Below are 24,368 nucleotides of genomic sequence, written 5' to 3'. Positions count from 1 at the left end.
TTCAATTTGATCTCTCCGCCCTGGAGGGTGTCTCGCTGCCAGAGGAAGTGTTGCTAACCTCTCAAGATGGAAAACAGAGCAATCTGCCAATTGGCCATGTTCTCCCGAGAGAAGATTATGCTGAATGTGACTTTGGGCCGGCAGAGCCCAGGATGGCTCGCACGCTGATTCATTCATGCAAGAGTAACGTGGCACCTGCTGTGTGTGCCACACGAGGGGGTGGGCTCTGCTCACATGGAGGGTGGGGTCTCCAAGAATCACAGACTCCGAGCCTCGCTTTACCGCGTAGCAGGGAGGAGGTCGGGGAATGTTCCCTGAGGAAGTGACCACTGTTCTGACCTGATGACACCCTCGGGCTCCTCCCCACACTCAGAGCCACCGGCATTTACAGTGTCAATGACGGGGCGCTGCTGAGTTAGGAAGGCAGCCGGAGCAAGGAAGCCACCCCCCAAGCCAGGCAGGCCGGGACTGACCTTGTAGCTCATGCGGCCCTTGGCCAGCCGGGGGATGAGCTTGGCCGTGTTGTAGATGTCATTGACCAGGCCCTCAATCAGCGTCAGGAAGCCGTGGTCCGTGCCCATCTCCAGGGATGGATGGAAGACCAGCCCGTCCTCGTCCAGCTCCATGCGGACCTCAAACAGTGGCGCCACGCTCTCCTGAAAGAGGCCAGCCCGGGGTTAACGCCTTGAGCTCAGTGGAACCACTCCCAAGGCCCTGATGTTCTCTCGAGGCACCCCAGGGCCGACCCGGGCTGGCTGGGGCTACCCGGCAGAGCACGCTTCCCCGGGGTCCCTCGAGCAGCAGTAGGAAACTGCACACATTGCCGCAGGGCCCGGAGAGGCTGGAGGGGCCAGCGCACCCTCGGAAATGCAGGGGAGAGCCCACGGCCTCGGCTCAAAGCTTGTGTCCACTACTTACCAGCCGCGTGGCCTTGGGCAAGACACTTGACCTCCCAGTTTCCCAGGACACGATAAATGAGGATAATTGTTTAATGGAACAGAGACACCATCTCTTGGGGTTACCATGAGGACTAAGTAAGTCAGTAACATAGGAGGCGAGGGAGTGGTGGCTGCTCACTTCCAGGTGGGCAGTGGGGTCACGGCTGGGCAGGACGGGCGTCGCTGTGGCCCAGAAAGCACAGCGCTCACGTCCACGGCTCTAGGGAGTTCTGCCGTGAGCCTCCTCGCTGCATAACGAATTGACAGTAAAACAATTCCGCCGCAAAAGATAAAGTAACCGGTGGACGATTTGGTTTCAGGTCTCCGTTGACAAGGTTCTCTGAGGTGCTCACGTTTTTATCATATGATAGAAATCTCGGCCAGCCCTCACAGTGGACGACAGCGGATAACAACTATGTGTATCAGCTTGATCGAAAACACGGTGGGGAACTTTCTGGGCGCGTGGAACAAGACCAGGCGCGGCCAGATTGCACGCTAGACTATGCTAGAGGCCGAGCGCGCAGCAGTCACGATGCCACAAAGCCCGGCCACAAAAGCATGACAGTGTTATTTGCCATGGAGCGCTGGGCGTCCATCGGCGTCCACGAGATGATATGCCAGGAGCACATTTACCGGGGCTCGGTTACCAGTCCGCACCCCAGTGTTCGGGAAACTGATAGCTCTCTTCATGAAGAAATTAATTATTCCTATTTTTCATTTTTTTGTGTTTCATTGTGATCTTTTTAATGTCTCTCTTCTATTTTTTATTTTCATAGCAAAATTGTCTTGCGACCAACTCGTCGAGCCCCTAAAATGGCTTGCTGTGAGATGCTGCAGCTGGACAGGAGGCAGGCCGGCCTTCGCAGTGCTCCAGAGAGGACAGCCCTCACAGCCACGGGAGGGTCCCGTTCGTAAAGCGGGTGCGCACGGTCACCCTGTCTGTTCCTGGAGCCCCGTCGCGAGGCTGCGAGGCTGAGGGTGCCAGCCTCATTTGTCAGGTGACCTCATGGAGGTTAGCCCAACAGTCCAGTGATTCTCGAAATACAGGCCAAGGGCCCCAGGAGGCCACGAGATCCACGCCGCAGCTACTAAGCTTCCAAACAGAGTTCCACAACGGCCCCGTGGGCAGTTGACTTGAGAACCCACTGGTTTTCTCTACTATGAAGGGATGGTGTTTGCCAGTGTCCAGGTGAATTGCTAACTGGTACAAAAGGTCAATCGTCACAAACTCAGATGACCACACTGCTCTAAAGCCCCTCCCTCAGGGGTCTGCTCCAGCTTCCAGGCCATTTGCAAATACGGGGACTCCCTGGGATTTTTGGAGAAGGTCGTTTTGTCATCAAGGCATCACCATGGTTTTGATTGTGACTAACTAACTATAAATTCCTTAACTTGCTGACACTTTGCATCATTGTGAGCTGCTTGGTGAGCCTTACGGTGGGTAGTAATGACGACTTTCATCAACGGAACTTCGGGTCTGTGATTGTCGGGTGACACCTGGCCTTTGAGACACACGTGCTGGGCTCAAGCATGACTCATCCATCCTCTGTGGCTTGTACAGGGGCGTCTTGCTGTCCTGCCCACCATCTTTCCTGTGGGTGCGCTAGGTGGACTGGGGGATCTTTGATCTCCTTCTGGCAGTATTCAAAATCATTTGAAAATTATTGTAATGAAAAAAACATGGGTGGGAGAGGGCTCACCCCCATGGAAAACGCTGGAGAACGAATGCCAGGATGAAATTAACCAGCACATCCTCTTTGCTGGCTTGATTGACACTTCCGCGCACACCGTGGACCCCACGGACCCCGTGGAAAGTTGAGTAGGTTAGCAGTTGGTGTTGCTGACAGGAGGGTACCCCCTGCCCAAACCACTTGGGTACGGGATGGTGGTGTCTGCTTTCCCTCACCTGGCGACAAGGTAGGACCGTTTAGGTATTCTATAGCTGATTTATGGTACGGCCGATTTAAGGTGACCAGATGTCCTCAGTGCTGGGAACTAAACAGGGTCCTGGGATACAGGACTTTCAGTTTTAAAGCCAGGTGTGTAGTTCACCCTCTGCAGATTTCTAATGTCTGTTTATTTGTAACACAATAGCCCAGTCTTTCATCAGGAAACCGCAAACCATAGATTCCAAGGTAGGCCTTATCTTATAACACCATATTTATAGCACAAATATATGCATATCTTATATTTATAACTCACATCCACAACCATGTTGTCTATGAAGTAATTCAGAGATTTGCGGATGAAATGGTCAAATTCGTCCAGGACCATGTTGTCAACATAGTTGACGTAGTCTTTCCAGGACTGGCTCGTCGTATCTGCTCTGAACAGTTCAGCATTTTCCTGCAAACAGAACCACACAGTTGGCTACAGTTTCACGGGTTCACCTGCTCACTCTTTAACCAACTCACTTGGCAACTCTCTGGCTACTCTTGTCTCTGTTCACACACTCCACACACACAGGGTTGCTTTTTGCTTCTCGAAAGTGCCGGGCACTTTCCTATGTCAGAATCTTTGCATAGGCTGCTCCCTCCCATTCTTGCCAGGTCTGGCTTCTTGTAGGTTTTGGCCCAAATGTCACCTCCTCACAAAGCCCTCCTTCACCACCCCCCCATTCATCTTAGGTTTGGCTTCTGTCCCTGCCTCTCATCTGTATTCCCTCTAGTAATCTATTACTTGTGCCTACTATGGCACAGATGACAACTCTGAATGATTTTATTTATTTGTGTCTAGTCTGTACCTCCCTTTGATGTCAAGCTACATGAGGACGGAGGTTGACTGTCCTTTCCACCATTGTGCCTTTAGCATGCAGCAGGAGGCCTGGGACAAAGCAGGAGCTGGTGAATGGATGGATGGGTGGGTGGAATGATGAGTGGATGGATAGATGGGTTGGTGGGTAGATGTGTGGATGGAAGGATGGATGGATGGATGGATGGATGGATGGATGGATGGATGGATGAGTGAATGGATGTGTGGATAGGAGGATGGATGGATGGATGGTTGGATGGATGTGTGGATAGGAGGATAGATGGATGGATGGGTGGGTGGGTGGGTGGATGAGTGGATGGGTGTGTAGATGGATGGATGGATAGACGGACGGATGGGTGTATACATGGATGGATGGATGGATGGATGGATGGATGGATGGATGGATGGGTGGGTGAGGGGATGGATGAATCTGTAAGACACCGAGAGCCACAGGGAACACAAAGATGAATATGACCCAGTCTGCACCCTCAGGCAGTTATCTTCTAATAGAGGAAAGAAGACACAGGTTTAAATAACTTAAGCGCAAAGTAGAAAGAAATGGTTCAAATGACCATCACATGCATAGAGAACTCTGGCAAATACGACAACAAAGTCTTGTCTTGTCAGCTTGCTGGCCTCTACTTCTCCTAGGTTCCTCTTCCCTGCTGCCCTGCCTCCTTGCCTGTCCTCTCGCAGCACTGCTGTGCTGTGAACCTTTCCCTTATCCTAGCCAAATTTCTCTCTCCTTTGCCCTGTTTCCAACACTCCTGAGAGTGTTAACAGATTAATTGATTAATTCTTCCAAATAATATGTTTGCAGTTTAACATTTTAATTTAGTGGGACTTTCTGGAACCATGGCAAAGGGGGAAGGAAGAGGATCTGAAAATGAGGCAAAATATTTTTTGGTCCAGTCAAGTCACTCCGCTGGTGCAACGACCCTCCAAGCAATGGCTTGACCGTAAGAACAGCCACCGAGTGGGACCTGCGGGCTGTCTGGGGGTGATGATCCATCATTTAAGTCCATATCCATGACTTGTACCAAGCACTGGGAAACCCCCAAAAACTGTCTTGAAAATATCTTGAGCTCAAGGGAGAATTCTCTCTTTTTCGGCCAATGCAGAGCTCTACCTTTCACATTTGCCTCAGAAATGAGCTAACACGCGAGCTGGATAAAAACGGCTGCCAAGTGAGGAAGGCATGAGAACCCCCACGCTGGCAGGAACCCAGGCAGCGCTTCCAGCGGCACCTGGCACGTGTCTTGCCTCCTCCCTCAGCACGTGCCAGGGGACAGAGGCCCACAGCCGTTGAGGCTGTTGGCAGAAAGGGATGACCTACGCTCTCGGCAGCACGGTACGTGCGTGCTATCACACCACCCTGATTTAAAGCACGCACACGCACGTTCCACGTTTCTCACTTGCATTTACACGTTTGTTTCCTCCACACGCTCTGGATGGGAAACGTGAAGGACACAGGATACACGCTCAGTGCCCGCCCTCACTCAGCGTATCTCAGGGAAACAAGATGCGTTGACCTTGTGCGAAGATGTCACTTGTCTATACCGATTTTGTGGAGGGTAGGGGGTGCTGGCCCCTTAGCATGGAGGAGGGCAGACTCGTCGCAAGAGAGGAATCTGGCTAGCAAGTGGCCACTTCGGATGGTCTGCTTCTTGAAAATAAGGCTCCCAGATTAAAGATAGCAGACTTCTGTGACCCTAATGTCATTTTTATGGCATCTCTGGTTCTCCCTCTTCTACTAAAAGTGAGTGGCCTCCTGAGGGCCCTTGTAGGCAAGTCCTTACCGCGACCATGGCTTGGATCTTCAGGCCGGCCTCCTTGACCATGGTGTAGCGTTTGTTGAGATTGACCACCCTTCCGTCCAAATCCAGCAGGGCCTCCTTCTTATTGTCCTTCCTCTCAAACATCGGGTTGGCCGACCAGTCCTGCAGGGAAAAGGTGGGAGTGAGGAAAACATTTGGGGAAAATGCCCATGGTCTCATGGCTTCACCGCACGCTCGTCGGTGTGAATGTCCTTGTCCCTCGGTGAGGCCTGGGGGCCCCTGAGGGACTGTTGAGCAGAGAACCTTGTTTGCCTCCAGACCAGTCTGGGGCTTGGGGCAGCCAAGAGACCCCTGGGAGGCTTCACCCAACCAGGCCCAGAGGAGTCCCCCTGGACTGGCACCCAGGGCAAGTGGTGGATGGTCCGAGCTGGGCGGAGCACCTACAGCTCCAAACAGCAGGCCCAGTGAGGACGAGCCCCTTTTGTGGGGGCAACCGACCTGCTGTGGGGGCAGGGAAGGGTGGGGAGTGGGGGGCTCTGGCCTCCTGCAACTGGGAGTGCTGCCCCAAGGATGCTTGTCAACTGTAATTATGATTTTGCTTTTACTCTATTTTCCAATAATTAGATCTTTTTTTTTTTTTTTAGTTTTACATTTTCATCAAAGTGCTATGCATATGGCAATGAAATGCATAGCAGGAAAATTTCTGGACAAAACCTGCACCTTCTTGGCCTCATCTCTCCCCCTCCCCCCATCCTGCTCCCCCTGGGAACTCGGGGGAACTTCATCCTTCCTTCCAGGGGCGCCCCCAGCCCCCTAGAGCGCCTGTGGGACTCACGCTGGACTTAGGCACATCCACACCATGAACAATGAAGGCTTAGTTCGCCTGCCTCCCTCCTCTGCCCAGTATCTGATAATTTCATGTACCTTTAAACATTATTTATTTCAGGTCTAAAGGACTGATTTGACTTGTTTTCTTTCTACATTACTTGGTTTTCTCAGCTAAGGAGTCTGATGCTACCTACTGTCTTGTTTTCGTTGTTGATTTTTGGATGGAGTAATCCACGGGAGGGCCTGTGCTGGGAGAGCCAGTGTTCCTCCAGACTTCCCCCCTGTGCCTGAACACTGAGGGAGCTGGCCCTCCATCCACCCCTTTCGGCCGTGTTGCAGCTTCGGAAGGATGTAAAGAGGAAATGGCGAGGGGACAGGGCCGTGAGGCCGGCACGCTTCTGACAGTGACGGGCCCGGTAACAGCTCTCCTTGTAACTGGGACTCATGAGGGAGGTGATCCGGGCTAGACAGACGAGGGCACGGGGCGTGGGGCCCCCGCAATGGGATTAGTGTCCTTATAGGAAAAGGCAGAGAGAGTAAACTGTCCTCACTGTATGAGGACGCAGGGAGACGGTGAGCCTCCGTAAGGAAGGGGGCCGTCACCGTGAACCAGCCTCTGGAGCCGAGAGCAGTAACCGTCTGCCAGCTAAGCCCACGGTATCGTGTGGCGGCAGCCAGCCGGACGAGGACGGCGTGCTTCCCTCCCCTCCTTCAGGACGTCTTTGCTGCTGTGACAGGAGAGGGCGAGCGGTGTCAGAACGCACTGCTAACCCCAGTGACCCCAGCGACCCCAGCGCGGCTGGAAGCCTCGCTCCACCTGCGTCCAGCGGCACATGTGAGACCGTCCAGTTCCCGGGGGGATACGTGTGAGAGAGTGAATGAGTATGGATGGTGCCCACCCACAGACGGAGCAAACACTGCCAGATCTGCACTTAGCTGAGTCCAGGGGACATTAACAAGAGCAGACGCGCGCCTGGACACGCCCCGGTGGCGTTTCTGAGCCCCGAAGGTGATGAAGAACCTTAGCTGTGTCTCCAGAGAGAGCAGGGCATCCACAGGACAGTCGCCCCGCCACCGGCCCCGTCAACATGAGGCTACCAGACAGGGACCACGATGGCTGAATTGTGTCCCCCAAATTCCCATGGGGAAGCCCCAACCCCCAGCACCGAGGGGTGTGCCTGTATCGGGGGATGGGTTTCTAAAGAGGGGACTGAGTTAGAATGAGGTCATTAGGGTGGCCCCAAATCCAATCAGGTGGGTGTCCTTCTAAGAAGAGGAGATCAGGACACAGACAGGCACAGAGGGATGACCACAGCGAACACAGGGAGGAGAAGGCCGTCTGCGAGCCCCAGAGAGAGGCCTCGGGGAAAGCAGAGCTGATGGCTCCCTATCTTGGATGTCCAGCCTCCTGGACCATGAGCAAATATCCTTCTGCTGTTTAAGCCGGTGGGCTGCATCAGGGCACTCGTGCTCACTAATAGAGATGTTTCTAGACTGCTGAAAGGTAAGGACCATGTCAAGACATCCTTTACCTGCACAGGAGAGCTGTCGGTGAGGTCAAGAGAGAGAGATTTTTGGACAAGCAAGGACTCAGTATGTCATCAATGCTCCTTTCCTGCCTGCAGAAATTTCTTGAGGAAAAACTCTACCCAAATGACAACTGGATCAGGAAAAATAGTAGGGAGCAACGACCCTTGTCTACAATTTACGGAGTGAGTCTGAGAGGATGGTGGTGAAATGAGCCATACTGCAGGAAAGAAGGCTCCCACTGTGACAGAGCAGAGCAGATTCGAGCCGGAAATGTGCAAATCTCCCAGCTCAGAGGCTGGGGGTGGGGGTGGGGGTGGGGAAGCCGGCGTGACCTGTAGTTCCCTGGGGGGTCCACAGTGGTGGTGGTTGGTGGGGCACTGTCATTAATTAACCTTGATACATCGATGGAGAAATAGAGCTTAAACATGACTGTTCTAAACATGAAATGGAGTTCACGGCAGACACTGTAAATTAATGGGGGGCGTTCACCTCTTCCCCTGGGACGTGTTCTGTAGACGCCTCTGCAAATCAGGGCCTCGATGACAGACCATGGGAGGCTACTGAGGGACTTCCTCCTGTTTTCTGGATTGGGCTTGAGTGAAAGTCACCTCGGTGCTTCACTGAGCGGGGCTGAGTCACAGCGCACCTTCCCGCACTCATCAGAACGGAGCAGACCTGAATTCTGCAGACTGGCCTGGGACTTCCCTGCCTTGGGGCCACCTCGACATCATTATGTGGTCCAGAGCTGCAAACAGCAAGTTCCTCCTGCCTTAGGCACTTCCCGTGAGCATCTCCGCGTGGCCCCCTTTCCCCAGGACCCTCTCCTGGGCCTCCGATGAAGCCCTGCTCTGTGCCTGCCGCGTACTCACCTTCATGGCCTGAGAAATCCCATCTATATTCTGCTTTGCTTTTTGTATCCTGTTCTGCAAGTTATGGAGAATTTCTCGCATCTCTTGAATATACTCTAACACACCTAAAATAAAGACATAAAGGAATCTTACAAAATGAACAAATCAGTAAGAGGAGAACCGAGTGCTCAGAGAGCTGTTGTTACAAGATAGCTCTCGGAAAACACGTCTACGGCTCGTGCAGAGTTCCCTGAACGCGATGCTGAGGAACGAAGCACGTGGTGTCTCTCTGGGAGCAGGACTTCCTGATCCCCAAATAGGCGGGTCGTTAGTTCCACCAGGGGACCCCGCATCCTGCACGCCCCTGCCCCTCCAGCCACCAGCAGGGCGCTGGAGACGCTTGACAAGTCTTGGCGTCGTGTGCAGCAGCGGCTGGAAAGAAGTGTGTCTTTGGGCAGCAGTGACAAGAGAAAGCATAGGTGTCTTTGCCCACAGAAAGCCAGGCCGACCCTGGTTTCGGGGAGGTGGACCGTCCCACCTTTGCACTGAGACAGTGCAGGCAGACATGGCCAAAGAGGGCTGAAAAGATGGCACAAGGTGCTTGGAGAGCCTTGGAGGTGGTGCCCAGCCAGAAGTGGGTCCGGGGGTGAGGGAGGTCAGGGAGGCGGTCTTCTGCCTCACGGGCACACTTCTTTCTGCTTCTCTGACACCCACCCTGGGCCCACCTGCCGCCCCTGCGTGGGAGCCCACCACGAAGCTGCGGGCCCCGAAGTCCACTGTGGGAACTTGGGCAGAAGCAGCCACTCGCCCGTGTCACAGGACAGACGCTGGACAGCTGGGACAGCCCCCACCCCGCCAGGCTGAACCAGGGTGAGACGAACGTGGCCTTGGTACCTTCGCTATTCCAGAAGAGTGTGGTTTCGGCACTCGACAGCTTGACGTCGATCGCTTCCAGTTCCGACTTTGTTAGAGGGGACTCTACGTCCTTCACCGTGGTCTTTATCTGAAACACAAAGGCTGGGGTTCCAGGGCCTTCGTTCCAAACCCAACCCCGCTGAAAATGGTCTCACAGGAAGGGTCTTGTTACGCAGTACCAGCCAAACCAATTACAATTCGTGCCATTTCATTGGGAATTATGTATAAATCAAATTGCAGGAGATTTCAACTTGTCAAAGCTGTCTTTATCATCAAGGATTTCGGCATATACTTCGCTCTTAGTTACCCACGGTCTGGGGTAGAAGCAGAAGGAAAAGTGATCATGGGATGGCAGGGAGTGCTTAATCCAAAAGTGTTTTTATCTGGCTTAGAATCATAAAAAGAAACTCAGAGAAACAGACAGGGGTAGCTAGAGCATGCCTGGGCTCAGAATCTCTCCTTGGTTAGAAAACCCAAATGTGAAATTTGGTTACATAAAGGAGATCCAGGATCCTCAGGGAAGCTGTCCAAGTTGTTATTGGATCGGAGCGACAGGATAGGTTCTCGGTACCTAATTTCCAAGAAATGAGTGCTTTAAAAAACATCAATTTACAAACCGGGGGGGGGGGGAGGAGAAGGAGGGTGTATCCAGGTTTTATAAATATTCCTTTATTTTTTAAAAAAAGATTTTATTTATTCATTTGAGAGAGAGAGGGCACAGGCAGGGGGAGCAGCAGGCAGAGGCAGAGGGAGAAGCAGAGTCCCCGAAGAGCAGGGAGCCCAATGTGGGGCTTGATCCCAGGACCCCGGGATCATGACCTGAGCTGAAGGCGGACGCTTAACTGAGCCACCCAGGCGCCCCTCAATTATTCCTTTAAATCACAAGCACCATCTGAGTTTTGCAATATCCTTCTATCCAGCAACATTTATTTTATGTAACTTGTCAAGGACACCCCTACTTTATAAAGTGGGGGGGGCACACAGAACTAAAACTGCAAATTACCACTTGCCTTTCAGAACAACACATTCCATACATTTGGCACTTCCGTACGGTGCCCTGCCAACCTTCTCCCTCCAGTGTTTTCAGGAGTCGAGCGGGCAGAGGAATAAAGCTTAGAACTTATCGCAAGTAGAAACCAGACAGAAATAAGAGAGAGCGTCTGTGGAGCCACAAAGTGAGTGAGCGTGGAGCACGACCCCACTCATCAGAGTTTAGATTCTCATTAACTACGTCAGGCCGTGGTCTCTCCCCATTATCGGTACCCTCGCTTCGAGACTGAACCCGCGTGAGGCCATTTCATAACGTGCCTCTTGGGTATTCTAGGAACTAAATCCTGCGAAGGGAGTGGTGAGGGGAGCCCCTTCGGCAGAACAGAACCAGCCGGGACACGTGCTGGGTCCCTGACGACCGGCAGAGACGGCAGGTGCACCTGGGCTCAGCACCCGGGGCCAGCCCAGCTGGGGCGCTGCGTCCTGTCCACGACTCACGTGGATACTCAGGGACTCGGGAAGGCCGTTCATTTACTGCCTGTTTCTCCCAGTAATAGCCCAGAGAGGTAGCTGAATGTCACTGAGCTGTCGTAATCACCAGAGTAATCACCAGAGTAAATCGCCCAGGGCGAGAAGGTCCATGTACTAATATGTTCGTCCCGTGTGTTTTTAAACAGCCTACATTATAAAGCCGCACCTGTAGGGCTCTGTCCCCAGAAGTGTGATGTGGACAAACCCCACACTTGCGTGGTCCCTTGGACACCCCAGCGGATTCCTCAAGGCACCACGCGCCCCCCCCCCCCAGGTTAGACACTAACAGCTGTGAGCAGTCTGCAGGCCAGTGGTGTTTCTTGGCAACAGAAACCACACCAAGGATGGGAAGGGCCTGGAGAGAAGGGCTCCAAAGAGGGGGACCGGCATCAGCACTAAGGGTCGCCACGGGCACTCAGCCCCGGGTCTGACTTCCCACCTCCCTGCCTAGTCCAACATCTGTATTCGCAGAGGGCAGCGTTCCTAGTTGAGTAAGGTGCTTCTCCGGTTGGACAGCGATGGGTGTGGCTGGGTTTTGTTTGGAAATACAGCAGAAGATCAAACTTTCTAAATTTTCTATTTAAAAAAATGTTTATTTATTTAAGTCATCTCTACACCCAACGTGGGGCTCGAACTCACAGCCCTGAGATCAAGAGTCACTCGCTCGCCCGACTGAGCCTGCCGGGCGCCCCAAGATCAAATTATTTTAATTCAAAACAACCGTGGTTGGACTTTTATCTTCTGGTTCACCACTAGAAGTCTTCCTTTTTTTTTTTTTTTAAGATTTTATTTATTTATTCGACAGAGAGAGACAGCCAGCGAGAGAGGGAACACAGGCAGGGGGAGTGGGAAAGGAAGAATCAGGCTCCCAGTCAGAGCAGGGAGCCCGACGCGGGGCTCCATCCCAGGACTCTGGGATCACGCCCTGAGCCGAAGGCAGACCTTAACGACTGCGCCACCCAGGCGGCCCCCCCAGAAGTCTTCTGATCTGAAAAGAGCCCACGGACATTTTTGGTGCCACCGCGGCTGGGAAGGGCTCTGGGGCAGGCGAACGCGAATGTCTCTGAGTCTGAAGATAGCTGCTTCCAGGGAAAGCCAAGTCAGGGAGATGCGCTTAGGGGAGACCCTGGTATTTTGTAGTTGGCTGCACGAGTGAGTGAGATCGTTAACATTTTATCTCAAGAAATGAAATTAATGAAAACGAGCCTCTTTTAGTTTCTATTGAACCCATTCTTGTGGCATCACCACCATGCCCTAGTTCGCCGACTGGAGTCAGGCACCGATCCTGGCCGATTCTCTGCTGGGCGTGTCGGTGGCGGTGCGGTGACGACCTTCGGCAAACCTTCGTGATGGCGTGACCTGGCCTGCTTCACTTGGCCTTCGCTCTCACAGTGCGTTCTTGAAGGAGGTCACTTCCACCAAGGGCCGGGGCTTCCTCGGTCTCCCCGAGGCCTTGCTCGTAACCCTCCGATGATATTCCCACTCTTCTCTTGGTTGGCACCTGAGGTGGGCCCTGATTCCCGGGCTCGGTCAAATACACGGTGCTATCTGGCCACCATCCCCTACGTGGGAGGTCTGGTAAGCAAGTCCTGGACCCCAGAAACGCCCTTCGGATTCACGGCATTGCTGCTGCTGCGTCCTGCTGCGTCCTGCTGCCACAGGAGAAGGTGCGTGGTGTGCTGCGCTCCAGTGCCTAGAGGCTCAGGTGCGACTCACCAAGGGAGCTGGGGGGGGCAGGACAGCAGGTGGAAGAGCCCCCCTCCACGAGTGGGACTGGCCTGGGCATGCAGCACGGCCCCTACAGGACAGGCCAGGGAAGGCGAGAGAGGCACAGCCCTGCGGCTCTAGGAAAGCGGCCCTCACGTCAGGAATCAGTGAGCAGAAGCATGTCTAGGACAGAGTTGAGACACAAAGCTGGCCCCAGACAGTTGTTCTGGTTGGAGGCCCGCTGGCTGCCGGAATCATCAACCCCCTGGAGCTAGCTCAGACCGTGCGAGGGTGTGCAGAACGAGTAAGGCCACAGATAGGAAACCCACAGATGTGGACGCATCTGGAGGACCCACGAGGATGGGACCCACAAAGTCCACATCCAGGCTCCTCCTCCGTCGCTGGGGGCCTCTCTGGCCACCTGCTGTGCTCCCCGGATCCCTTCCTTCTGCAGCCTGTGCTTCTGTCCTTCTCTGTTCCTCTGCTTCCCCAGGACTCCCACGTGAAGGAGGCTGGCACCTCCTCCAAATTCCCAGGGCTCCAAGGAGAGGGAATCTTGTGGGCCTGTTGTGAGATTAGGTGGCTGTGTGGGGTCAAATGGCTCCCCAGAGACAGCCACAGCCTAATCCCTGGGATGGGATGGCCATGCAAAAGAGAATTTTCAGATGTGATTCAGTTAAAGACCTTGGCGCCAGGAGGTCATCCTGGGTTATCCCGGTGGGGCGGGGGATGGAATCACAAAGTCCTTAGAAGAGGGAGGTGAGAAGGTCAGAGGGGAAGAAGGAGGCAGGCTGGGAGGGGTGTCATCAGAAGGTGGAGCGGGGAAGGCATGGCCTTGAGAAGGCAGGAAAGGCAAGGAAGCAGATTAGCCCACTGGAGCCTCTGGGAGGAAGCAGCCCTGCTGACGCTTTGATTTTAGCAGAAGGAAACAGATCTTGGACTTCTGACCTCCATAGTGGGAAAAGAGTACACATGGGCCATTTGAAGCCACGCAGTCGGTGGTCAGTTGTGGCAGCGGCCCCAGGAAACTCATGCAGAGCCCACATCCATCCTAATCTGCTATGGCTTGGGTGGGAGTGAAGATTCCGTGGCACCAACGGCAGAAGAGGGATCTGTGGGCGGGGTCTGTATGGAAGGAGGTGCCTGCCACGGCCCGCAGTGGTCTGAGTCCACGCCCCTCTGGGCCCCCTTCCAATTACCGACCCAGCTTCCAGGGGATCTCTGGCCAGGAAAGAGGTGCTCTGAACAGGCCCAGAAGGGTGTGCCCCCCAAGGCCAGTCAGTTACTCTTACACAGAACCAGCCTCTTCATGATTCCGTGTCAGGTCCCCAGCTCTGATTGAAAAGGGTGGAGCTCAACATGGGGCTTGAACCTATGACCCTGAGATCAAGACTGGAGCCGAGACCAAGAGTTGGATACCCAACCTATGGAGCCCCCCAGGCGCCCCTAAAAGGAATTCTTGATCCACAGAGCTAATGTGCACCTGTCCCTTCCCTGGGCCCCGATCTAGCTTCCCTCAGTGGGCAGCTGTCCCACTTCACCTGATCACGTGGTGCTGGGAAATGTGTCATCCCGGCCGGATTCTGGGAGATGCCCACCCTGCTACACGTTAATGGGTGTAATGGAATGACTTTGATACGACGCAGAGCAAAATACATTTAGGAGAGTAAAGCCCCTCTAAGCAGTCATGGAGCTAGAACGTAAGTCAAAGTCCTATGGAAGTTTCCATCTTCCGATGGAAGTTGTGACCATCTTTGCTGCCCCTGTGTGAGTCAACAGCCGAGTGGCTTGAACCACATCTCGACATGAAATTGTACTCACTTTCTCTGTTACCCTTGGGAGATCCTACACCTGGCGTTTGCTCTCAACAAAACCGCACACTTGGCAAATAAAACGAAACAAAACTACATCAGCTCACCTCATTGTACCAGCCAACGATGAGTTCTAAGTTGCCCACAAACTTCCGGAAGGTTTCATGCTGTGAGAACAGATTCTCGGCACTGCTTGGAATCTCTTTCTGTTGCTGGAAGCCCAAGTACTTGACTTCTCTCAGAACTGCCACCAGCTAAGGCCAATGAAGATCACAGAAGAGGTCAGGGCCTGCCCCCAGTGGCATGGCACTCAGCAACACGAGGGAAGGTCACTCCCCATCGTGGGCACACACTCTCCTCTTGGCATCCAGGGCACCAGACTCTCCTGGTCGCCACCATCAGGCTCGCCGGACGCTTTGGAGAAGCACATGCCTTCGAGTCCCAGGGTGTCATCCCTCTGGATCTGCTCTCACTTCAGTGACCTCCTCCCACCCAGACCTCTCTCCCGACCCTCAGACTCCTGTATCCACCTGCCCACTCAGTGTCTCCATTTGGACGTCCACAAGATGTCTCAAGCCCAACGTGGCCAGAGCAGAGCTGTCTCGCCCCATGGCCAGCTCTGCTTGCCCCCTCCAGCTGATGGCAGTTCTGTCCTTCCAGTTGTCCAGCCCAGATATCCTGGGGTTGGTCCTGTCTTCCTCAAAGACTCTATTCCCAACCCAACCAGAGTCTCACAGTCTCACGGGCTCTATATCTAAATCCAATCACCTTCACACCTTCGTGGTAGCCACGCTGGTCCAGGCCACCACCCTCTCGTGGCCTCTCTCCTGGATTATGGAAGAAGGCTCCTAACTGGTCTTCCCGCGCTATGCTTGCTCCCCACCCCCAGGCTATTCACACACAGCATCAGAGGGATCCTTGACACACACAGACCACAGCAGGGCTTGCCTCTGCTCCAAAACCAGCCATGGCAGCCACATCACTAAGAACGAAAACCCAAGTCCCTTTCATGGCCCAGAAGGCTCTCAGTGCCCCATCCTCTGCCCTCCTCCACCCCCTCGGATTCACCTCCTCTCCTGCCAACATCCGAAACTTCAGTCTGTGCCCCGTCCTCCAGCTCTGCTGAAGCCCCTTAAACCCGTCCTTACGCATCATTACCTCCCTGGTGTTGCACCCCTTCCCACTGTTGTTACACTCATTTATACTCCCTCCCGCCCCTCCCCTCCTCCTCCCGTCTGCTCCCTCTCCTTCCCTCCCTCCCTCCCTTCCTCTCTCTTTCTTTCCTTCCCCCCATCCTCCGCCCCCAGTAAGAGGTAAGCTCCAGGAGGACAGAGATTTTTGTCTGTCTCGTTCATTAATTTATTCCAAGCACATAACCAAGGTAGGTGCTCAGTAAATATTTGCTGAATTTTTAAAAAGGATGAATTTTAGCGGAAGAGAAGGTTTCAGAGGAAAGCTCACACTGGCTCCCCGATGTCACTGCTGGGGTTCAGAGCGGGGCAGCAGCAGGTGCGTCCTTGCAGGAATCAGGGCCACCCCACCTCTGTCTTTGGCGCTCGGCTCAGCTACCCAGGTTTTAGCTCTGGGACGCATGCCCCGCGGCTCACGCGTGAGTTCTCTCCACCTCCCCTGACTTAACCAGAGGGCCCATTTGTTCCAATCCTGCAAAGACCTTTCTTTGTGTGTTTCTGTCAATCCTCAAGCTGACGGTTCCCCTTGGGATCCCAGGAAGGGCAGCCAGGCTTGGAGGGAGTGTAGTCACAGAAGCTGCTTTCAGCGATGCTACTGTTTGTCTCATATTTTAAATACGACCTGGACATGCTTTAATCCTTAAGGAATAAAGCTTTAGCTAAATGTGTCACAGACACCAGCCCCCACAGGTCTGTGCTTTGGGAGAAGGGGACCAGCCTCAGTGGCACGGGCGGGCTTTGGGCTTCTCCCACCCGCCACTTGCCGTGGGGCCCTGGTCCCTGAGGAGCCCTTTGACACGGATGCCTTCCGGGCCCCGTGGCGGGACGGCACCCACCGCTTTGCTGAAGTTGACTTGGATGAGGTTGGTGACAGGGTCCCGCTGTATCAGGGGCTGCCCCAGGTTGAAGTGGCAGTCCTGGTCCACGCCGGCCACCCATTGCTGGTAGATCTTCTCTCGGTAGCCCCTGAGCAGCTCCATCATCTCGTCGTACTTCTGGTAGACCAGCTTGGCCTCCGAGCTGGACATGACCCTGGAATCAGTTAGATGGGGTGGTGAGGGGCCCCCCTTCTTCAAGGCCTCTTTAGCGCCCTACATGTGGTGGCCAGCTCTCGGGGTGCTGAAGCAGCCAGCTCCCTGTTTCCTCCAGGCTGAGAGACTGCATGGACAACAGCCAGGAAGTCAAACAATAACCCCTGAGCCATTGGCCCCAAATGGCCAGAACTTGCTTGATGACTGCCCGCTTCCCTTCCAACTTAGGACCAACTGGAGAAAGCCATGTGTGCCCCCAGAGCAGTCACATGGGCTCCCCATCTCCCAGCCCCCAGGCCAGCAGCCTCTGGTCAGGGCACACCTGAAGCCTTCCCTGGGCTCTGCCATAAGCTCTCCCCTCCCCTGCCTGCCTTCCGGTCTCTGCCAGACGCAGCAACAGCGGCCGACCCCCCGCCAGGGCGAGCTCTGACGCAATAGCCAGTGTTTGTCCTCATTTGGACCGTCTTTGTTACTGTCCACCAGGCTCACCGGCAAGGGGAGGGTGAGCCAGAGTCTTCCTGGCCACACTTGCTGAGAAGGCACCCTCTGGAGGCAGGACATGAATGGGGTTTCTTCGGGATTGTGCTTTGGGAAGGGAAGGCTTGGCCAGCGGCCACGCTTAGGGAGTTAGAGCCCTGCCCTTCTCCCGCAGCCGCGAGGCGCGCTGCCCAACCAGGGGCCCCCAAGCTGGCGCCCCGCTCACGGGTGCTCTATGTGCTTCAGGTCCCGCCTGGGCGCCTCCAGCCTCTCCTGCAGCTCCAGGCTCCACTTGAGCTGCCCGGCCACGGGGGGCATGTTCTTGTGGATCGGGGGGATCTTCCCGTCTGCAGAGGCTGCGAGCTGCACGTCATACAAGGTCTTGGTGCTGTCCAGCTCGGCATCAAACAGCTCCAGCATGACCGAGTATCTGGGTACCACCTCGGCAAGGATCAGGGGCCGCTCCAGGAGACCCCCACACATGTGCAGGAGCTGGGGAGGAACAGAGACGTGCCTTTGCCGAGGTCCCCGCCTCCTGCCCCGTCCCCAGCATCGCTCCAACCTCGTGGCGGCTGGCGCAATGTGCGAGGCCAAACTTCAGGGGTGAGAACATGCTGGCAAATGCTGAGTCCCCAGGTACTTGGCTGCCAGCCAACACCACAAAGTAGGTCTGAGGCCTGGAAACATTCCAGGCCCAGGAGAAGTTAGGCTGCCCAGGGTGGAGGTGGGCGTGGGGGCGGGGGCTCAGGTAACGAGCACGGGGGTGAAGGGTGTGAAGCCGGGGACGCCGCCCCGAGGACTGGAGGGAATCACAGAGGGAGACTGGGAACGGGCAGAGGCCATGACTCTGGGGGCTCAAGACCAGGTTCCCTGAGTCCCCGAGGAGCGGGGACAGCCCGCCTCCCCGGTCACGTGTCCTTTCCAGGAGAGGAAAGGCTGGGCCTGCGGACCTTCCTGCTGGAGGTCGCTGACCTGAATTAATCCAGGAGGCATCCTAGGCATCCTGGCACATTTCTGAAAGCAGTGACCTCTGCAAGTAGCTGGCCCATCACCCTCACAGACTAGTCTGCTAAACATGTGCAAGTGCTTAGTGGAAGAGGGGAAGCCACTTCATCGGGGTGTTTCGGTTAGGGTCCTGGCTGGGAATCAGATGGAGAATTTCCTAGAAAGACCACACTGCTCAAGGTCGGGGCGCAGCGGAGCCAAGGGGCAGCGAGGCCCTGGGCTGGGCCTGGTGGGGTGGGGGTCTTCCTAGAACCTGGAGAGAGGGAGTTCCGGAAGCTCCACAGCCAGCCTGAGGTCGCCAGGCCCAGGCCAGTGAGAGCCACCCTCGAGGCAAATGGGAATCAAGGGCACTCAGACCACACATTCCCACAGCCCTGGGTGCTGGGGGGCACTGCACCCAGGTCTCGGATGTGCCCCAGTTTTTAGTGTGAAGAATAAGACAATGTCCCCAAAATAGCCTTTTCAGGCAAGAGCGAGACACGGCTGCAGAAAAAAGAAGAGAGATCTGCAGGTCCCCGAAAGCCAGACGGGGCAGCTGAACCTCTGAGAGAAACCGAACCAGGACGCTCCAAGCTCAGCTCCCCACAGCGGCGTGGCGGACGCCCGGGGTCGCTGGTGCCCCTTCCTACAAAAGTGACCTGTGCTGCTTGGGAGAAAAAGGTACATCTTGTGGGTTTGTGACCCTCCTGACGTTCTGTCTGCCTGCTCCCCTCCCATGCCCCTCTCTTTCACGTTTACAGAGTTCTTGGCTTTTGGGTCCTGGGAAGAAAGCTAATTTTTTTTTTCCTCCAGGAGATCATGCGGAAAATTGCTCTAGAACTTTCCTGGCTGCGTGTGAATTCCTGACACTGAGAAGGGGCATCGGGGCAGCTGGGGAACTTGCAGGGAATGGAGGCGCTGGTGCAGGGTTGTGTCAAGTGGGAGAGAAAACGCTCCCAGGTGCGGAGGGAGAGTCGAGCACTTGGGGGTGCTGTTTTCTCCCTCCGTTTCCTTTCTGTTTTTTTCTTAATCTAGCACAAGCATGAAGTTAACATCTTTCCTCTATGGGTGCAGAAGCCGGACGGAGGCTGTAATAGGAGAGGGGATGAGCTCCATGAGAAGGCCGAGGGGCAGTCTTAGCTCCTGGTGGCAAGGCACAGGGCTCAGTCCTGAGGGTACCTGGGGATCAGGGGGGTTTCCTCCCGGCCACCCCTCCCTCGGAGTGTTGACCCCTGACTCCTGATCACGAAGGCGATGGGCTTGTTGCTTTGGCCCCAACAGCCCAGGTCTTTCCCCTTGACTGGACAACAGCACAAAGAGCCCACCGGTGGGGGGTGGGGAGGTGCTCCCTCTGCTCCCCCTTTACCCCCCTACAGGAGGTGAGACGTGCTAGCCCCCGCTGGCCTGCTCTCCGCGAGCTCCAGTGCTGTCTTTTAGTTTTGGAGACCCCATCGCCGGGGAGGGTGGTGCTGTTGTTTCCAGGTTAAAGGCCCGGCTGGAAACCTGTATTGGGGGACCCTTCTGCACTTGGGCAGCCCTTGGAGCTCTGTGACCCCAGTACAACTCCGCTCCCTCGCTGGAGCCAGTTCCCTCCACGGGGAAAGCTCGAAAGCACCTACTGTGTGCCCGGCTGGGTTCTGAGTGCACCCAAATCACGTGCCTGTCCTCAGGGAGTTTATATTCCAGTTGGGAAGACAATGCACACGGAGAGATCAATACACAGCAGCAGAGCAAGAAGGGCCAGCAGGAAGGTGTGGATGGGGGAGGCCTTGCCTGCAAGGTGGCCTGAGGCACCTAGCTAGGGGGAAGTGTGCTCCAGAGGAAGGAGCATCAGCTGTGGTGTTAATTTGCATTCACTGATATTCCGCTTGGAGCACCTCGGATCTAAGACCTCATTGCTCATCACAGTGCAGTTTCCAACCCCCCTGCATTTACATTTTAAAAAACAAAGGACCGTCCTGGCATCTGTGCTGGGGAGATCCTGAAAGACGGCCAGCACCTGGAGCTGCCCGGGCCATCCCGACTGCTCTCCCGTCTGGCCACGCTTGGGGATGGTTTGGGGTCCTGCCTCCTCTACTAACTGGCTAACTGTGTGACCCCGCACGGGCTTCTTGACTTGTCCGAGCTGGTAAAAATGGGGTAGATAACGCAGGTGATGAGTTTAGCAAACGACATGGGACCCCAGGCCCTGTAATAATTAGTGGGTGTCTCCCGTGGGCACCCAACTGCCTGCAGCAACCTAGAGGCTTGCCAAGCGAAGGGAAGAGGCAGCTCGGACCTGCAGGGTGTGCTGGTCGGCAAACACGCATAACACTAGGCAGATATAAAAATGCTGCCCGAGTACATACATATATGCACTCGTTTACGTGTTCAGTCCCTGTTCTCCAGAAGAGCTGTAGATCGATCTTCAGAGATCCCTCCCAGTGGTTTGTCGGGGGCAAGGCAGGCCACAGAAATGCAGGAAGAAGGGCGGGGCTGAGACGACATGGCGTGGTGGGGACTGGGGCACACTGGACTGCCCAAGTCCTCACAGTCTAACCAGCTCGGTTGGGGGCAGTTGCCACCTTGCTGTTTTAACAGGGGCTCTTCTGGGTGCTCGCAAGCTCAAACAGGCTCGTGCACTGGCCGTTTGTGTTTCTTGAACTGATATTCTGTAGGGGTTTTAGCGCTTTGGGACTATTTTTTTAAGATTCTTTTCTCCATGGCACCATTTCTTTTCTCTAAGTGTAAAAGTGCTGCACGCTTCACGCTCACAACATGGGACAGCGCAGAAAAGTGCCCAGGAAGGCAGATGGGTACCAGCCAGCACCCCACCACCCAGCGGCGGCTCCCCGTTAATGACGCCGGGCCGCTCACAGAGTCACGTGTTGAAGACGGTGTGAATTTGGTGCAGTGGGACAAAAAGCGTACGTGCTTTATTTTCACAGCAACTTCACCTCTAACCTTTGGTCCTTTTAAGCAGGGGGAACGATGAATCGATAAGAACGAACAGACACCCTTACATAGTGAGAATCAGTAAAGTAACCGTCTTCTCATCCTCATTCCCTTTTCTTACTCTACAAGGCGGCCACCAAACGCCACGGGAGCTGCCCGAGGTGTTCGTGGCCTGAGAGAGGCCCCTGCTCCTCTGGGCCGACTCCCCATCTGCAAACCACGGCACATCACTAGGTCACCCCAGGGGGCTTGCGGCATCCCCTGGGCGCCGCCGCGCCGGCTCACAGCCCACAGGTCCCCGCCCACACCCACCTTTGCACAGGACTCGATGGAGGTACAGTCGTCAAACGCTTGGCAGAAGATCGTGGCCAGCCGCCTATCCAGATCTTGAATTTTGGTCTCAAAATCAGCATAATCGTCATCAAAACTCTGAAAGTGAATTAAAAGGTCCACCCGGTAATCGGCATGCAAAGCAGGGGAGGCACTCGCTCTGCCCCCGCCCCCGCCGGCTGGTTTCGGGGCTCCCTCTGAGGGTGCTCATTGTCACGGGATGCCCCAGGTGCAGTTTCTGGGATGTCTCCAGAACGTGACCAACTCTCCCTCCACGTGTCTCCCCACTCCTGGGGCGTGTGACATGGGTCCAGCCGGGCCCCCCATCCTCCGACTTACCGAATCTCCGGGGTCTAAGGGGTCATATTTGCATTCGGCAAAGACCTTCACCAGCTCGAAGACCTCATCGTAGATCTGCGTGACCATGCTGCTGAGGTTGCTCCCCCGCACGCCCCCGAGCTCGATCTTCTCCAGCTTCAGAAACTCTATCGCTGTTTTATAAAGATCCTGGTGGAGGAAAAAAACCCAGTCATCTTCAAAACTAAACAACGGATCCATCACCGACCCGGCTCTGAGCCCAGCAGGGAGGAGCCAGGGAGCGAGAAGCCCCGGGGCCACCTGGCAGCAAGGTGGGGGGGACCCCCTGTTTATTCCTGTCCTCTAAAGTCCTTTCTGGAACAGAGAGAGGGGACGGAGGGAAGGGCCCTATGAGTCCTCGCCAAAATGTGAACGTGGAAGAGAAGGGGGAGATGAGGTGGCGCTCTGATCCGGACCCCGCTCTGGCCCAAAGACTCCTCTAAGTAGATCACGCTTTCCTGGGGCCTCCATGTCCTCAGCTGTGGTGGGAAGCAGTTGGAACCGCACGTGGAGGCTTCTGGTGTTCTGAGCTTCAAATCCGCCGTCCGCACTTAGAGCCCTTCCCTGACAGTGACCTGAAGGCATGCCCTCCCGCAGGGGACGCCCAACGGAGGGGGGCCTGGAAGTCCTACTCTGAGGTGGGGCTCCCACCTCGTCTTCTCCGGGAGGCTTCTCCAACTATTCGGCCCCTGGGAGGTGCTTTCCTTTCCAAAACTCTCCCGCACTCTTCCTTTTGGCATTTCATCACACCTGGTCCCCTCACGTGTCACCTCCCGCATCCGTGTGAGGCTCTCGCTTCCCAATCCAGATCCCGAAGTCTCCTTGGGGACCCCAGGCGGTCTCGGGAGCCTGACCCAGGGCCCAGCACCAGTTAGAAGATGTGCACGGGGCGCTTATGCCACTCCCCTAAGCTGGTGCTGGGTTTGGGGCCGTCTTCCCAAAATGCCATCACCAAAGCAGACTCAACTAAAGCAGCAGCAGGGCCAGGTACCCTGAGCTTGGGGCTCGTTCCGCCAGGAGAAGGGAGGGGACAGCAGGGTGATATCCTTTCCCAGAAAGCTCATCTGGATTCAGGACATGGAAGCCTCTGGGCACAAGGAACACTCTGCGATGCAAATCTGCAGTCCTGAGTGGGCCTTGGTGCACCTGCCCGGGGCTATGGAGACCACTGCTAACGGTGGCGGTGGTGTGGCGGCCATCGGAAAAACCAGAGCTCCAGGGTTCTGGAGTGATTTTCCCGTTCTGAACCGTGTGCATAGTTTGCGTGCAAAGGTCAACAACCGCACGGAAGATCACACACAGAAAGCGAACTGTCCTGCCTTGCCCACGCGTTCATGCCTCGCCTCCTCGCCCCAGAGGCAGCTGTCGTCTCAAACCCATTAAAAATGTCCATTTGCTCTGTGTCACTCTGTGTATCGGACAGTCCTTCCACAGGGTCCTGCCCCCCCGGCCCCTCTGCACTTGTCCTAACCGTGCCTGCTAACCCTCGCCCATGGCCACCCAGGTTCCTGACGACGCCTGCATCATTTGTCATCAGCCTGCTTGTGGACACCAGGCACAGGATGGGGGAGAAGCCCCCAAGACGGGTCACTTTTATTCCTGGCCGACAGCTGCGGCCGTAGAGGAGGCTGGCGCCTGACTCAGTCTCCCCACGATGCCGGTGTTTGGGTGCGGCTCTCACCCTCCCTACCGGGAGATGTGGACTCGCACAAGGGTGGGAGACGCAGCCCTGCTAAGGTCAGGGTGGCCGGAACCACATTTCACCTTTACCTCAATGGTCTGGATGCGACGGAAGAAGGAGTTCATCCTGGAAAATGCCAGAGAAGAGGGGAATTCCCAGGGCACCGGCTCCTTGTCCTACGGGAGAGACAGAGAGGAGGCCGTGCGTGCCTCAAACATTCCCGCGGACGGCTGGGGAGCCCGCGCCCACGCGTCCTTGAACTTGCTCTGAAATCAGGCCGGACCTTAAAGTAAAGCTTCATGTTTGCACAGCAGAAGTCGTAGGTGCGGTAAAGCTCCTTCAGAATGTTCACGGACAGAGAGATGCCACTCAGAACCTCCTCTGTCTCTCCCTGCAAGCCTTTCAGCACCTCCTCTGGGCTCAGGAAAGTGCGCGTCTGGGCAGAAGAGAAGACAGACCACAGTGCCGAGAGTGCTCTGGGGTGACATCCAGGCGCGCTGCCTGCAGGCCGCTGGGCGGTTACAGACACCCCAGCGTGGGGCCCACAGTCTGCTCCTTCAGACACAGCGTCCCGGAGGTTCACATCCCAACCGGTCCGCCCACTGCCAGGCCGTTCTCGGGATGCTGAGCTGCTTTCCTGCCTGGCCCCGCAGTCCCCCCACTACGGCTGCAGCAGAAACAGATCCTGGTCCCAGGTGACTGGGGGCCCTCCAGGGCCCAGGAAATCCAGTCCTGCCCCAGGCGGCAGGATCCTGCC

At 55.5% G+C, this 24,368-nt stretch overlaps 1 protein-coding gene across 1 annotated transcript in view; it reads right to left on the bottom strand.

Annotated features, from left to right (window-relative positions):
- The window catches only part of DNAH17 (dynein axonemal heavy chain 17), a 95,206-nt gene that overhangs the window by 66,549 nt on the left and 4,289 nt on the right, over positions 1 to 24,368 (bottom strand). The window contains exons 7-18 of the mRNA XM_045813910.2: positions 23,895 to 24,047; positions 23,701 to 23,787; positions 21,913 to 22,080; positions 21,556 to 21,672; positions 17,552 to 17,817; positions 16,654 to 16,849; positions 14,735 to 14,881; positions 9,568 to 9,676; positions 8,695 to 8,798; positions 5,489 to 5,629; positions 3,141 to 3,284; positions 474 to 656 (exon numbers count right to left, since the gene is read on the bottom strand). Coding sequence (XP_045669866.2) covers positions 474 to 656; positions 3,141 to 3,284; positions 5,489 to 5,629; positions 8,695 to 8,798; positions 9,568 to 9,676; positions 14,735 to 14,881; positions 16,654 to 16,849; positions 17,552 to 17,817; positions 21,556 to 21,672; positions 21,913 to 22,080; positions 23,701 to 23,787; positions 23,895 to 24,047 — 1,815 coding nt within the window. The remainder of the gene's footprint in view (positions 1 to 473; positions 657 to 3,140; positions 3,285 to 5,488; positions 5,630 to 8,694; positions 8,799 to 9,567; positions 9,677 to 14,734; positions 14,882 to 16,653; positions 16,850 to 17,551; positions 17,818 to 21,555; positions 21,673 to 21,912; positions 22,081 to 23,700; positions 23,788 to 23,894; positions 24,048 to 24,368) is intronic.

This window comes from Ursus americanus, chromosome 23 (assembly GCF_024610735.1).
Source record: "Ursus americanus isolate L20-20 chromosome 23, mUrsAme1.1.p, whole genome shotgun sequence".
Classification (NCBI taxonomy): domain Eukaryota; kingdom Metazoa; phylum Chordata; class Mammalia; order Carnivora; family Ursidae; genus Ursus; species Ursus americanus.
The sequence above is the reverse complement of the archived record's forward strand: the minus strand, read 5'-3'. Positions and strand labels throughout refer to the sequence as shown.